Source organism: Elephas maximus, chromosome X (assembly GCF_024166365.1).
Source record: "Elephas maximus indicus isolate mEleMax1 chromosome X, mEleMax1 primary haplotype, whole genome shotgun sequence".
NCBI lineage: Eukaryota > Metazoa > Chordata > Mammalia > Proboscidea > Elephantidae > Elephas > Elephas maximus.
Window position 1 is genome coordinate 111,286,050 of NC_064846.1, and position 16,568 is coordinate 111,302,617.

Consider the following 16,568-nt stretch of genomic DNA (forward strand, 5'->3'; position numbering starts at 1 on the left):
GACAAACTTAAATTTGAGGGACAGTCTACAAAATAACTGCCTTTTATTTACTTACTTTTTAAAATTGTCAATGTCATGAAAGACAAAGAAAGGGACTATTCCAGATTGTTGTTGCTGCTGGCTGTTGTCAAGTCAGCCCCTGACTCATGGAGACCCCACACACAAAGGAATGAAATGTTATCTGGTCCTGCACCATCCTCATGATTGGTTGTAGACTGGACTCATTGTGATACCTAGGGTTTCATTGGCTGAGTTTTAGAAGTAGATCACCAGGCATTTCTTCCTATTCCAGATTAAAGAAGACTAAGAGACATAACAACTAAATAAACTATGTATTCTTGGATTGGATCTTTACCAGGAAAAGCACATAGCTATAAAATATATTACTAGGACAATTGATGCAATTGTAATATGGCCAAGATAATAACATTGGATAAATGTCAAATTTGTTGATTGTGACACAGATACTGAGATTATGGAAAAGAATGTCATCATTCTGAGGAAATACACACTGAAGTGTTTAGGAATAAAGGGGCATAATGTCTGCAAATTACTCTCAAATAGTTCGGAGACAGAGACAAAGTGAATAATAAAGTGCAAATGTGGCAAAGTGTTAGTTGATGAATCTGGGTAAAGGGTATATGGGAAGTCTTTGTAATATTCTCATAATTTTTCTTTAAGTGTAGAATTAAAAACACAAAGTTAAAAAACACAAGTATAAAAAATCAACATTAATTACATCATTGTATATTTAAATCACACTTTTCCTATGTATTTAATGAAAGAAAAAATTATATATTGCCAAAATTTATTGGGATGAACAGCTGGTGTATAATTTTATTTTTTGTCTCAAGAAGCTAGACAAATATTAAACATTTTAAAGTCAGAAATAAGAAGTAATTTAACTCTAATTGTAATAGTAATGTTACAATATGATTTTTTAAGAGGACCAGATGTTTGGAAATTAAAACAAGCAAGCAAATAACAGATGAGTCAAAGAAGAAAATTAGGAAATAATAAGAATTGAATGACAATAAATACTACACACAAAAACTTCTGAAGTGGTACAGAGAGGAAAATTTAGAGTTCTAAACTCTTATTTTAGAAAAGAAGATAAAAAATTAATTAGCTAAAGGTTCAACTCAGTAAGTCTGAAAAAGAGCAAAGAAAAAGAAGGAAAAATAAAGATAAAAGCAAAAATTACTAAAATAAAAAAAACAATATTCAATGGTGGGGCTTGATGAAACCAAAAGCAGGAAATATGTGTAACATACGGTGTGTGCGTGTGCGTCTGCGTGCATACGCGCATATAATCACCAGGAATGAGTAAGGCTTATCCCTGGAATACATTAGAAAGTTGATTATTGTAACTTACCACACTGTCACCTTGGCATATTAATGGAGAAAAAAAGCATATAATGATGGCAGTAAATACAAAGCATTTGGGAAAAGACTCCGTACCCATTCACAATAAAAACTCTCAGCAAACTAGGACTAGAAAGAAACTTTCTTAACTTGGAAAAGAATATCTACTAAAAATGATGAAACTTGTAGAATTCTCTTGTAAATTCAGGAGCAAGACAAGAAAATCCTGTACCACTGATACTATTTCTTTGTGCTGGAGATCCTAGCTACCACAGTAAAATAAGACAACAAACAAACAAAACCCAGCTATATGTATTCAAAAAAGGAAGAATCTGCCATTATTCATGGGGAAAATTAATAAACAGATATTCCAAGAGAATCTGTAAATTATTAGAACAAATAGAGTTCAGAAGGCTGGTGAATATAAAATCAGCATTCAAAATTATCAGTCATGTTCCCATATATGAGCAACAATTAGAAAATGTAATTAAAAGATACACTTCATAGGAGTGAATTTAACAAAACATCTTGCAGATTATATATTATACATAATATGCTATATATAATTATATATTGTATAATAGATAACATACATATACATAATACAGTAAATAAGGTTTCTTATAATGTAGAAAATGGTTTAAATTTTATCATTTGGTGCTAGCTCTTTTTTTTGCTAATTATTTTTTAATGGGTCATCACTGTTCAACTCTTATTCTCCCTCCTTCTTTTAATAATTTTTTCGTAAAGAGATTGCCTTAAGAATCACAACTTCCAGGTGCAGGATATCAGTAAAAGCAAGGTGGCATCGTCAGTACTCCTCATTGTCTTCACTGGGTGAACTATTTCACGAATGCACTAAGGAAATGAAATCATACTGCAGTCCCTCAAAGACTGAAAAATAGTAAAATGAGGTGAAATCATTTCTTCTATTACTGTCCATCTCTATCCTCTCGCCCCCTCGAGTCCTTAGACTCCACACTGCCCCCATTTCGATGATCCCAGTAAACTCAGTGCCGTCGAGTCGATACCGACTCGTAGCGACCCTATAGGACATATTCCTGTAAAACAGTTGTATGCATAGCATTAGAGGGAGTGTGCAGTACAGCAGTCAAGAGTATAGACTCTAGAACTAGATTGTCTGGATTCAAAGCCCAGCTCAGCCAGTTACACAACTTCCCTTGGCCTTAATTTCCTCGTTTCTTCCCTTGGCTAATACAAACCTACCTAGTAGAGTTGTTGTAATGATTGAATAAATTAATACCTGTAAAGCCCTCTAGAACAGTTTCTGACACATAACAGGTGTTTAGCAAATACTGGTAATTATTACAATTTTCAATGATTTGAAACACTGGAGCAAATTACGTAGCTCCTGCTCTTCTTGCCCTACACAACCTCCCTTTTCTTTTATCTGAGCATTGCTATACACACACACACACACACTCTTTCTCTCTCGCTCTCTACCCCTTTGGACAGAAGTAAAGATGAAGGGAGGAAGGGTGTATGGAATGACAGGAGATGCAAGTCAAACCCTATATAGGTGCTTTCAAGTGAAATAGAGCTCATTCCTTTTGTAAGCATCACCCCTAAGCCTCAAGTCCACAATCTCCTTGGTTACCACTGTTACCCTATTTATTCAAGTATCTGTTTCACTCCTACTATGTACTCTGAGACATGAGATCACCATGAATCAGAATTGACTCGAAAGCAACTGGTTTTGGTTACTTACAGGCACCATGATTTGGTTACCTATCCCCTAAATCTCCCAGTACAATGCCTGAAAACCATAGTGGCATAGCGGTTAAGAACTAGGGCTGCTAACCAAAAGGTCGGCAGTTCGAATCCACCACGTGCTCCTTGGAAACCCTATGGGGCAGTCCTACTCTCTCTTACAGGGTCGCTATGAGTTGGAATCTACTCCTCGGCAAGAGGTTTTTATCCCCTAAATCTCCCAGCACAATGCCTAGCCTTTTGTAAGGTTCCATAAAGATTTACTATATGAAGCAAGAGATGCCCTCTCTCCTTTGGATTGCAAGGATCTGTGAGACATGGGTCAAATTTTTTTTTTTTTTTTTGTATTCTATAAAGCTCAAATAAAGAGAAGATTGCTCCTCTGAGAGTAAAAACTGAACTTCTAAATGAGAATGTTCATGCATTGTGAAGAATGTAAACAATGTCAGTGAACAACTTGTGTAGAAATTGTTGAATGGGAACCTAAACTGTTGTGTAAACCTTCACTGAAAACACAATAAAGTATTATTAAAAAAAAAAAAAAAACTGAACTCCTAAAATACGAATATCACTTGCTTGGAAATCTTCAGTGTTTGCTACTCCTTATGGAATAATCTGCATACTTCTTAGTATGACATTCAAGGCCCCACAGCACTCTATCTTCACCTCCTAAAAAAAAGCTGTTCGCAAAACAGACCTGCCTGGGCCTTTGTTCTAGAAATCCCAGGCCTGGAAGGCCTTCCCTCCCCACCCCCTCCACATGGCAGATGTCACTCACCCTCTAAGTCCCACCCAAAGATCCCCCTTCCTCTTTGATGGTTCAAGATTACTACCAGGCAGTGACTTGGTCCATCTTCCATGCTTCCTGAATACCTTGAACAAGCAAACATTATGGCACTTGGGTCTGGCGCACCATATTGTACCTTTTTTTTTTTTTTTTTACTTATTACACTCTCCCGGCCTTACACAGAAAAAGACTTGTGTATGATTGGAGGCTCACCTGACAATTCTCTCCCTTAGCAGTGTGGGCACAGGCATTTGGCCTTCAGTACATTGTTATTGATCTTGAACAGGTATTTTTTTTAATGGAAAATTTTCAAACATACGCAAAAGTAGAGAAAACATTATGTATGAATTACCAGCTTTAACAATTTGAAACTCATGACCATTTTGTTTATACCCCGTCCCAGCCCTACTGTATCACATTGAAGCAAATAAAAAGATCATTTAATTTCTAAATACTTTAGAATGTATTTCTACGAAATAGTCTATTTCTTAAAACCTATAACTATAGTATAATTACCACATTTAAAATGCTAAAAATAATTTCTTAATATCATTAAATATCCATCATTTCATCCAAGCATATTTTGTGAAAGCTGTTTAGTGCCTGCATGCTCTTTCTCCAATTTTTAAATAGTGGAGAGAACAGGAAAACGGGATGATGATCTGGGAAAATGCATAATTAAGTTTCAGAGAGCCTGGATGTCCTAGACAAGAAAGAAAGAATCTGACCTGGTTTGAGGTAGGAGGAATATATCCTACTACTTCTCCGAAGGAGGAGGGTGCGACTTCAAGCCGGGTGATGTCGAAGATGGTGCGGAGGGTAGAGGGGTATTACCTCCGTTGGGGGTTCCTTCAGGATAATCCCACCGCGGAGCTAGGAGGCAGCCCTTTTTTGGAGGCTTGGTTTCCCGCGTGTTTCGAGGTGGGAGCGTGGATCTCCCGGAGGCACAAGGCTGGTCCCCCATAAGGATTATAAGACCTGAGCGTCAGCTCTCTCTGGTGGGCCCTGATGAGGCCGAAAGACTTGAGATGGCGGCGGGTCCCCTGCAGACACAGCTGGCTTCTTCCCGATTTCGCTCTTACCGTATTTCGTGTATCTTGAGAAGTATATATCCCCTCTCCGCCCCCGCCCCTGTGCCGCACCCCACCCCATTTTAAAGTTTCTACAAGAGTTTTTAAAAATTATGTGTATATTTGATATAATGTTTCTCAATTGTCTCTCCCTCCCCCCAAGTGTAGCGAAATCTATGGAGAATTTTATACAACCGATACAACTTTAGGATTGGAAGAAATTCAGATTTACTCCTAAGTGGTAACTTCTGCATAGCTTGTGAATATGTGTGAGGGGGAGGGGTGAAGGTGGAGGTGAGGGTGGAAGAACCAAAGAAATTATTGAAAAGCCAAGGGGTTTACAGTCCGGCTGCAGATGCACATCACAGAACCGTGAAAACTAACTAGGACCATTTAAAAAGCAATATACAAACAGTTCAGTTGACTAGAGTGCAGAATAACAACACAGCAGCACTGACAATGAAAATGAAATGTGGAAAACAAATTCACCAAATGTCACAGACTCTAAGATCACCTTTTTCTTCATATTTTAACGAACTCAAAATCTCTGAAACTTTAAATTTTTTCTTCACATTTCAACATCTAGGAAATCTCTGAAATCTGACAATTGATGTTATGTCGTATGTTAATTGGCAATGGCTTTTTTTCTTGGTGCTACATAAAATAATCTCCTTTAACTATCACTGGTGTAATTGTATTCTATAATATACGGTAAGTAACAAGTAACCATAGACGTGTGAAGTGGTTTAGAAGAAAAGGCTTCTGGAACAAACTCAACCAATCATTGGAACGTGACAGCTTTCCAGCACTGTCCAATTTGTGTTCTAGTGGAGAGAGTTCAATCTTTAATGTTAAAATAGAACTGGTTTTTAATAAGCTGTGCTATTTACAAGCTCTTTGATCTTGAAATAGTTAATTAAACTCATTCCGATTTTCAGGGGATAATGATTTCTTCCCTGCAAAATTGTTCTCAGAGATAATGCATTTAAAGCACTTATCACCGTGACTTGGGAGCAATGGTTGTCCATTGGTAGGATTCTCTTTTTTTTTTTTTTAATTGTGCTTTAAGGGAAAGATTGGAAACCCTGGTGGCATAGTGGTTAACTGCCATGGCTGCTAACCAAAAGGTTGGCAGTTCAAATCCACCAGGCACTCCTTGGAAACTCTATGGGGCAGTTCTACTCCGTCCTATAGGGTTGGTATGAGTCGAAATCGACTCGAAAGCAATGGGTTTTGGGTTAAGTGAAAGATTACAGTTCAAGTTAGTTTCTCATACAAAAATTTATACACACATTGTTATGTGACATTAGTTGCTCTCCTTATAATGAGACAGCACACTCCTTTCCACCCCGAATTTCCTGTGTCCATTTAACCACCTCCTGTCCCTTTCTGCCTTATCATCGCCCCATCAGACAGGAGCTGCCGATTTATTCTCATGTAAAAAAAATTTTTTTTATCTACTTAAAAAAAATTTTTTTTTTATCTACTTGAGCTAAGAACCATACCCTTCACGAGTATCATTTTATATCTTATAGTCCAGTCTAATCTTTGTCTGAAGAGTTGGCTTTGGGAATGGTTTTAGTTTTAGACTAACAACTGACTTTTGTATATTTGCCTTGTATCCTGATACTTTGCTGAAATATTCTATTGGTACCAGTAGTTTTCTTGTGGATTCTTTGGGATTTTCTGTGTATAAGATCATATCATCTGCAAATAGAGATATTTTTACTTCTTCCTTACCAATTTGGATGTCCTTTATTTCTTTTTCTAGCCTAACTGCTCTGGGTAGGACCTCCAGCACTATGTTGAATAAGAGTGATGATAAAGGGCATCCTTGTCTAGTTCCTGTTCTCAGGGGGAATGCTTTCAGAATCTCTCCATTTAGGATGACGTTGACTGTTGGCTTTGTATAAATTCCCTTTACTAGGTTGAGGAATTTTCCTTCTATTCCTATTTTGCTGAGAGTTTTTATCATGAATGGGTGTTGAACTTTGTCAAATGCCATTGTTGCATCAATTGATCATGTGGTTCTTGTCTTTTGTTTTATTTATGAGATAGATTACACTGATTGTTTTTTTAATGTTGAACCATCCCTGCATACCTGGTATGAATCCCACTTGGTCATGGTGAATTATTTTTTTGATATGTTGTTGAATTTTATTGGCTAGAATTTTGTTGAGGATTTTTGCATCTAAGTTCATAAGGAATAAAAAAAAACAGGTCTGTAATTTTCTTTTTTTTTGTTGTTGTGTCTTTACCTGGTTTTGGTATCAGGGGTATGCTGGCTTCACAGAATGAGTTTGGGAATATTCCATCCTTTTCTATGCTGTGAAATACTTTTAATAGTAGTGGTGTTAACTGTTGTCTGATAGTTTGGTAGAATTCTCCTGTGAAACTGTCAGGACTAGGGCTTTTTTGTTGTTGTTAGGAGTTTTAAAATTACCTTTTCAATCTATTCTTTCGTTATAGGCTTATGCAGTTGTTCTACCTCTGTTTGTGTTAGTTTTGGTAGGTAATGTGTTTCTAGAAATTTGTCCATTTCCTCTAGGTTTTCAAATTTGTTAGGGTACAATTTTTCATAGTATTCTGTTAAGGCTGTATTAATTTCAGTTGGGCCTGATGGGATATTGCCCATCTCATTTCTTATTTGGATTATTTGCTTCCTCTCCTGTTTTTCTTTTGTTAGTTTGACTGTTGGTCTTCTGATTTTATTTATCTTTTCAAACAACCATCTTTTGTTCTTATTAACTCTTTCAATTGCTTTTCTGTCCTCTATTTCATTTAATTCTGCTCTAATTTTTATTATTTGCTTCCTTTTTGTGCCCGAGGGCTTCTTTTGCTGTTCTCTTTCTATTTGTTCAAGTTGTATGATTAATGTTTTAATTTTGGCCCTTTGGCCCTTTTTGATGTGTGCATTTATTCCTATAAACTGACCTATGAACACTACTTTTGCTGTGTCTCAAAGGTTCTGGTAGCGTAAGTTTTCATTCTCATCTGACTGTGTGAATTTCTTTATTCCATTCTTAATTTCTTCTCTAACACAGCAGTTTTTGAACAAGGTGTTGTTCAGTTTCCATGTGTTTGACTTTTTTTCCTTGCTTTTTCTGTTATTAATTTCTACTTTTATGGCTTTATGGTCATGAAAGATGCTTTGTAACATTTTGATGTTTTAGATTCTGTTAAGGCTTGCCTTATGGCCTAATATGTGGCCTATTCTGGAGAATGTTCCATGTGCACTGGAAAAGAAAGTATACCTGGCAGCTATTGGGCGGAGTGTTCTGTATATGTTTATGAGATCAAGTTAGTTGATTCTGGCATTTAGATCTTCTGTGTCTTTATTGATCTTCTTTCTGGACGTTCTATCCTTCACTGAAAGTGGTTTATCGAAGTCTCCTACTATTATTGTTGAGCTGTATATTTCTCTTTCCAATGCTCTGAGAGATTGTTTTATTTATTCAGGAGCCCTGTCACTGGGTGGTTAAATATTTAGTATGGTTGTGTTCTCCCAGTGTATTGACACTTTAATCATTTTATTGTGTCCTCTCTTATACTTTTTGGTGGATTTTTCTTTAAAGTCTATTTTGTCAGAGATCAATATTGTGATTGTTGTTTACCTGATATGTATTTTTTCATCCTTTGAGTTTTAGTTTGTTTGTGTCATTCAGTCTAATGTATGTTTCTTGTAGTCAGCAGATAGACAGATCGTGTTATTTTTTAAAATAATTTTTATTGTGCTTTAAGTGGAATCAAGTCAGTCTCTTACACAAAAACCCATATACACCTTGCTACACACTCCCAGTTACTCTCCCCTAATGAGACAGCCTGCTCTCTCCCTCCACTCTCTCTTTTCGTGTCCTTTTAGCCAGCTTCTAACCCCCTCCACCCTCTCATCTCCCCTCCAGGCAGGAGATGCCAACATAGTCTCAAGTGTCCACCTGATCCAAGAAGCTCACTCCTCACCAACATCCCTCTCCAACCCACTGTCCAGTCCAATGCATGTCTGAAGAGTTGGCTTGGGGAATGGTTCCTGTCCTGGGCAAAAGAAGGTCTGGGAGCCATGGCCACTGGGGTCCCTCCAGTCTCAGTCAGACCATTAAGTCTGGTCTTATGAGAATTTGGGATCTGCATCCCACTGCTCTCCTGCTCCCTCAGGGGTTCTCTGTTGTGTTCCCTGTCAGGGCAGTCATCGGTTGTAGCCAGGCACCATCTAGTTCTTCTGGTGGCAGGATGATGTAGTCGCTGATTCATGTGGCCCTTTCTGTCTCTTGGGCTCCTAATCACCTTGTGTCCTTGGTGTTCTTCATTCTCCTTTGATCCAGGTGGGTTGAGACCAATTGATGCATCTTAGATGGCTGATTGCTAGCATTTAAGACCCCAGACGTCACTCTTCAGAGTGGGATGCAGAATGTTTTCTTAATATATTTTATTATGCCAATTGACTAAGATGTCCCCTGAAACCATGGTCCTCAGACCCCTGCCCCTGCTACACTGGCCTTCGAAGCATTCGGTTTATTCAGGAAACTTCTTTTCTTTTGGTTTAGTCCAATCGTGCTGACCTCCTCTGTATTGTGTACTGTTTTTCCCTTCACCTAAAGTAGTTCTTATCTACTATCTAATTAGTGAGTACGCCTCTCCCACCCTCTCTCCCTCCCCCCTCTCGTAACCACAAAAGAATATTTTCTTCTCAGTTTAAACTGTTTCTCAAGTTCTTATAATAGTGGTCTTACACAATATTTGTCCTTTTGCAACTGACTAATTTCACTCAGCATAATGCCTTCCAGGTTCCTCCATGTCATGAAATGTTTCACAGATTCCTCACTGTTCTTTATCGATGCGTAGTATTCCATTGTGTGAATAGACCATAATTTATTTATCCATCCATCCTTTGATGGGCACCTTGGTTGCTTCCAGCTTTTTGCTATTGTAAACAGTGCTGCAATAAACATGGGTGTGCATATATCCGTTCGTGTAAAGGCTCTTATTTCTCTAGGATATATTCCAAGGAGTGGGATTGCTTGATTTTTTTTTTATGGTAGTTCTATTTCTAGCTTTTTAAGGAAGCTCCAAATCGATTTCGAAAGTGGTTGTACCATTTTACATTCCCACCAGCAGTGTATAAGTGTTTCAATCTCTCCACAGCCTCGCCAACATTCATTATTTTGTGTTGTTTGGATTAATGCCAGCCTTGTTGGAGTGAGATGAAATCTCATTGTAGATTTGATCTGCATTTCTCTAACGGCTAATGATCCTGAACATTTCCTCATATATCTGTTATCTACCTGAATGTCTTCTTTAGTAAGTGTCTATTCATATGTTTTGCCCATTTTTTAATTGGGTTATTTGTCTTTTTGCAGTTGCGTTTTTGCAGTATTATGTAGATTTTAGAGATCAGGCGCTAATAAGAAATGTCACAGCTAAAAACTTTTTCCCAGGCTGAAGGTAGTCTTTTTACTCTTTTGGTGAAGTCTGTGGATGAGCATAAGTTTGATTTTTAGGGGCTCCCAGTTATCTAGTTTTTCTTCTACATTCTTTATAATGTTTTCTATACTATTTATGTCATGTATTAGGGCTCCTAACGTTGTCCCTGTTTTTTTTCCCATGATCCTCATCGTTTTAGATTTTATATTTAGGTCTTTGATCCATTTTGAGTTCATTTTTGTGGATGGAGTGAGGTATGGGTCTTGTTTCATTTTTTTGCAGGCAGATATCCAGTTATGCCAGCAGCATTTGTTAAAAAGAATGTCTTTTGCCATTGAACTGTTTTGGGGCCTTTGTCAAATATCAACTGGTCATATGTGGAAGGATTTATGTCTGGATTCTCAATTCTGTTCCATTGGTCCATGTATCTGTTGTTGCACCAGTGCCAGGCTGTTTTGAGTACTGTGGCGGTATAATAGGTTCTAAAATCAGGTAAAGTAAGGCCTCCCACTTTGTTCTTCTTTTTCAGTAATGCCGTATTTATCCGGGACCTCTTTCCCTTCCATATAAAATTGGTGATTTGTTTCTCCATCTCGCTAAAGAATGTCGTTGGGATTTGGATCAGAATTGCATTAAATGTATAGATTGCTTTTGGTAGAATAGACATTTTTATAATGTTAATTCTTCCTATTCACGAGCAAGGTATGTTCTTCCACTTATGTAAGTCTCTTTTGGTTTCTTGCGGAAGTGTACTGTAGTTTTCTTTGTATAAGTCTTTTCCATCTCTGGTAAGATTTATTCCTAAGTATTTTATCTTCTTGGGGGCTACTGTAAATGGCATTGATTTGGTGATTTCCTCTTCGATGTTCTTTTTGTTGCTGTAGAGGAATTCAACTGATTTTTGTATGTTTGTCTTTTATCCTGATACTTTGCTGAACTCTTCTATTAGTTTCAGTAGTTTTCTGGAGGATTCCTTACGGATTTCTGTGTATAAGACCATGTCATCTGCAAACAGAGATACTTAGACTTCTTCCTTGCCAATCTGGATGCCCTTTATTTCTTTATCTAGCCTAATTGCTCTGGCTAGGACTTCCAGCACAATGTTGAATAAGAGTGGTGATAAAGGGCATCCTTGTCTCATTCCCGATCTCAATGGGAATGTTTTCGGGCTCTCTCCATTTAGGGTGACGTTGGCTGTTGGCTTTGTAGAAATGCCGTTTATATGTTGAGAAGTTTACCTTCTATTCCTATTTTGCTGAGAGTTTTTATGATGAATGAGTGTTGAACTTTGTCAAATGCCTTTTCTGCATCAGTTGATAAAATCATGTGATTCTTGTCTTTTGTTTTATTTATGTGGTGGATTACGTTGTTTTTCTAATGTTGAACCATCCCTGCATACCTGGTATGAATCCTACTTGGTCATGGTGAATTATTTTTTTGATATGTGGTTGAATTCTATTGGCTAGAATTTTGTTGAGGATTTTTGTGTCTACACTCATGAGGGATATAGGTCTATAATTTTCTTTTCTTGTGGTGTCTTTACCTGGTTTTAGTATCAAGGATATGGTGGCTTCATAGAATGAATTTGGTAGTATTCCATCCTTTTCTATGCTCTGAAATACCTTTAGTAGTAGTGGTGCTAACTCTTCTCCGAAGGTTTGGTAGAACTCTACAGTGAAGCCATCCAGACCAGGGCTTTTTTTTTGTTTGGGGTTTTTAAATTGCCTTTTCAATCTCTTCTTTTGTTATGGGTCTATTTAGTTGTTCTAGACAGACCGTGTTTTTTTATCCATTCTGCTACTCTCTGTCCCTTTATTGGAACATTTAGTCCATTTACATTCAGCTTAATCATTGATAATGTATGAGTTTAGTGCTGTCATTTGATTTCTTTTTTGTGTGTGTTGTTGATAGTTTCTTTGTTCTAATTAATTTTCTGTGCTGAGTCATTATTCTTTATGTATTTTCTTTTCATCATTTTCATTGTTGTTCATTTTGTATTTGCTAAGGCTTTATATTTTTCATGTTTTTTTTTTTTTTTTTTGGTAGGATCGTTAGTTTCCTTTGTGGCTACCTTAATATCTACCCCTATTTTTCTAAGTTTAAACCAATCCTTTATTTCTTTATATTGCCTTGACTTCCTCTCCATATGAAAGATCTATAACAACATTATTTAGTCCCTCTTTTTTGTTTTAATATTGTCATCTAATACATATTGAAGTCTCTGTTTCCCTAGTTTCAGTGTCTTAGCTTCGATTTATTTGTGACTTCCTTATCTGAATTGATATCTGGTTTCTGTGTCCTGTGTTCTAGCCTTGGGTTGTTACCTGATGTTTTGATTTTCTAACCAGAGGAATCCCTTTAGTGTTTCTTGTAATTTTGGTTTAGTTTTTACAAATTCCCTAGACTTCTCTTTATCTGGAAATGCCCGAATTTCTCCATAATATTTGAAGGACGGTTTTGCTGGATATATAATTCCTGGCTGTCAATGTTTTTCCTTCAAGGCTTTAAATATAAGTCTGCCTTCTTGCCTGCATGGTTTCTCATGAGTAATCTGAGCTTGGAAACCCTGGTGGTGTAGTGGTTAAGAGCTATGGCTGCTAACCAGAAAGTCAGCAATTAGAGTCCACCAGCTGCTCTTTGGGAACCATATGGGGCAGTTCTACTGTGTCTTATAAAGTCACTATGAGTCGGAATCAACTGGATGGCAATGGATTCGTCTGAGCTTAGTCTTATTGACTTTCTTTTGTAGGACTTTTCATTTACCCCTACTTTCTCTTAAAATTCTCTCTTTACCTCTAGTTTTGGTAAGTTTGTTTATAGTACGTCTTGGTGACTTTCTTTTGGTGTCTACCTTGTATGGGGTTTGATGAGCTTTTTAGGGAGATACCTTCACATCTTTCATGATATCACAGAAGTTTTCTGTCAACAAATCTTCAACAATTCTCTCTGTATTTTCTGTCATGCCCCCTCCTCCCCCATTCTGGCACCCCAGTCACTTGTAGGTTGTTCCTCTTGACAGAGTCCCATATAATTCTTAGGGTTTCTTCATTTTTTAAGATTCTTTTGTCTGGTTTTTCCTCAAATATGTTGGCGTCAAGTGCTTTATCTTCAATTTCACTAATTCTGACTTCCATCGCCTCAATTCTGCTCGTATGATTTTGTATTGAATTGTCTAATTATGAGATTTTTAAAAATCTTTTGTATTTCTGTTTGTTGTCTCTCTATAGATTCTTGAAGCCTGTTAAATTTGTCATTATTCCCTTGCATAGCCTTCTTGAGTTCCTCTATTGCGTTGTCTATGTGTTCCTTGGGTTGTTCTGTGTTTTGCCTGATCTCCTGAAGAGCTCTGTATATTAATCTCTTGAATTGTACCTCTGGTAATTCTAGGAAGTTTTCTTCTTCAGGAAGGTTTCATGACTCTTTATGTGATTTGATATAAAATTTGATATTAAGCCATCAATAAGTTATTATATTTATTTATTTTATGTTTGCTTACCCTGTCCTAGCTTCTTGTTTTGTTGTGTTTTGATATGCCCAAATAGGTGGCTTGTATGAGATAGTTTCATTATCCACACCTTTGAATCTCTCATGTCCTGTCACTAGGTGGTTAGAGCTGTGTGAGGTATGTGAGCCCAGGAGACCATTTTCTTTTCTTGTATGAGTTCTGCTCAGGTGACCAGGTAGTGGGTCACCAAGTCGGTGGTGCATGCTCTCCCCCACCGGAGTCCTAGATGGGCAGGGGTGATTGCAGTAGGTACAGTTATCCAGCTGCAGTAGGGGGTCTTGCGCTGAGCAACACAGGGGAATCATGGCTGCCCCTGAATGTCTGAGCGGAAAGTGTGTCCCTGTTCCTTAGAGCAGGCAGATAGGTGGGTTTTGCAGCCAGACTATGGGCCCCCAATGCTGTTGGCTTTAAGGACTGGGAGTCACTACTTATTCTTGGGCCTGTGTCGTGGGTGGCTGGGTGGTGTGGGTGGAGGCACTGGTCCTCAGGCCTCTGATGTGGTTAGGTGAGGACCCTGCTTAATGGGCTGAGCGGTATCAATTGTCATGAATCTGGTACTCCACCATATAGCTGATATAGTTGAAATTGGGCTTCAGGTGTATTCCTTGTACTGTGCTAATGAGGGCCTATGCTGTTGATATGGACTCACACAGGTCTATGCAGCGGTGAAAGGCATTTAAAGTCTGTGGACCCCTTATGCCTGTGCCTAGGCAAAGGAGCTGTGCCTGTCCTGAGTTCCCAGCTTAGGGGAGCTGGCAGATTATTTTTTCCTGTTTGTTAATTTGTTCTCTTTCCAAAGCTAGGAGAATGTCTCAGGGCACATGATAGGTCCTACTTATGGCCCAGGGGACGAGGCAATCATTGAAGCTGCCTCAGACCTGGTGCAGAACAGGGAGGGAGTAGGTGAATGAGAGAGATGTTCTTCCCAAAAGGAGTGTTTTTGATCTCCACGGTAGGTTAGATTCAGGTACTTATCGTTCGCTGATCAAGTGTGGTTTCTCAAAGGTTCTGGAGGTTTGAGCCGATGCTCAGCCACTTGGTCTCTACCGACGTGGAAAGCGCATTCTGAGTGCCACTGTTTGCCTCACCACACTTTCCAGCCAATCCATCCTACAAGGTGCCGGTTCCCACCGGGTCAGGTCTGGCACCTCTTCGCAGCCTCTGAACTGTCTCTCTCTCCCTGCCACTCAGTCTGATTCCCCATCTTTTCCTTTGATGTTCAGGGCTCCTAGATTGTCATATATAATCGATTCACTTGTTTTTTCTGGTCCTTGTTGTAAGAGGATCACAGGAAGCATCTGACTGCTCTACCATCTTGGCTCTGCCTTTTCATTGGTAGAATTTTTGACTTCCCTCTGGGATCCCTGGGTTCCATTCCTGGCCAATGCATGTAATATGAAGCCTGTCAGTGAAGGCTTGTGTGTTGCTATGATGCTGAACAGGTGTCATTAGAGCTTCCAGACTAAGACTAGGAAGAAAGGCCTGGCAATCTATTTTAAAAACTCATTCCTCAGCCAATCATGGGGATGGCTCAGGACTTGATCATGCAGTGTTCATTCCACTGTGCATGGGGTTGTCACGAGTAGGGAAGAGGGGTGACTCAATGATAACTAACAACATTGTCATGACTCCTTCTCACTCCCAGAAACCCTGGTGGCATAGTGGTTAAGAGCTACAGCTGCTGACCAAAAGGGCAGCAGTTCGAATCTGCCAGACATTCCTTGGAAACTCTATGGGGCAGTTCTACTCTGTCCTATAGGGTTGCTATGAGTCAGAATCGACTCGACGGCAATGGGTTTGATATTTTTTTGGGTGTCTCACTCCCACCATCACTACTTTACTCTGAATGCCCAGCATAGCCCTTTATGCAAATTAGCTATTCAGTAAATTTTGGGGAAAGAAATGGCCCTGTGGTTTTGTACCAGATACTACTAATAAACTTTGGGAATTCAGGTGTGGGAATAGGTTAATCGAAATAATATTAATGAAAATTAATGAAATAATGTGAAGGGGTAGCAAGAGAAACAATGCTTTAGAGCTTGAAGAACAGTTGGAACTAGAGACACTGATGTGGAAGTCAGCAACGTAGAGTTAACAGTTGAGGTCATGGGGATGGATGGCACCCTGAAGAGAAAATTTAGAGAAAGCAGAATTGGGCTAACTTCAGAATTTTAAGTAATTAGGGGGAGAGAGAGGAAGAGAAGCCTGCTGCAAAGGCTGAGAAAGAGTGGCCAAAATCAGAGGGGATGACTCTAACCTAGGATTTCTTACCTTACACTATTGACATTTGGGGTCAGGTCATTTTTTTATGGTAGTGGACTGTCTTGTGGATGATACAATGTTTAGCAGTATTCCAAGCCAGGCCTTTACCAACTATAAGCCAGTTGCAAACCTTCCCCTGCCCCACCTTCAGTTTTACAGCCAAAAAGGTCTCTGTCTTAGTTATCTAGTGCTGCTATAGTAGAAATACAAGTGGATGGCTTTAACAAAGAGTAGTTTATTTTCTCACAGTAAAGTTAGCTAAAAGTCCAAATTCAAGGTGTCAGCTCCAGGGGAGGGCTTTCTGTCTCTGTCGGCCTTCTCTTCAAACTTCTCCCAGACTGGGAGCTTCTCTGCACAGGCACCCTGGATCCAAAGGACACACCCTGCTCCTGGCATTGCTTTCTTGATGGTATGAGGTCTCCCACTCTCT

At 38.7% G+C, this 16,568-nt stretch overlaps 1 protein-coding gene across 3 annotated transcripts in view; it reads right to left on the reverse strand.

The window, feature by feature from the left end:
- The window catches only part of NBDY (negative regulator of P-body association), a 253,177-nt gene extending 248,234 nt beyond the window's left edge, over positions 1-4,943 (reverse strand). For all 3 annotated transcript variants that reach the window (XM_049872647.1, XM_049872646.1, XM_049872645.1), the window contains exon 1: positions 4,612-4,943. In XM_049872647.1, coding sequence (XP_049728604.1) covers positions 4,641-4,847 — 207 coding nt within the window. In that variant the 5' untranslated portion in view covers positions 4,848-4,943 and the 3' untranslated portion in view covers positions 4,612-4,640. The remainder of the gene's footprint in view (positions 1-4,611) is intronic.
- Positions 4,944-16,568: the final 11,625 nt, after the last annotated feature.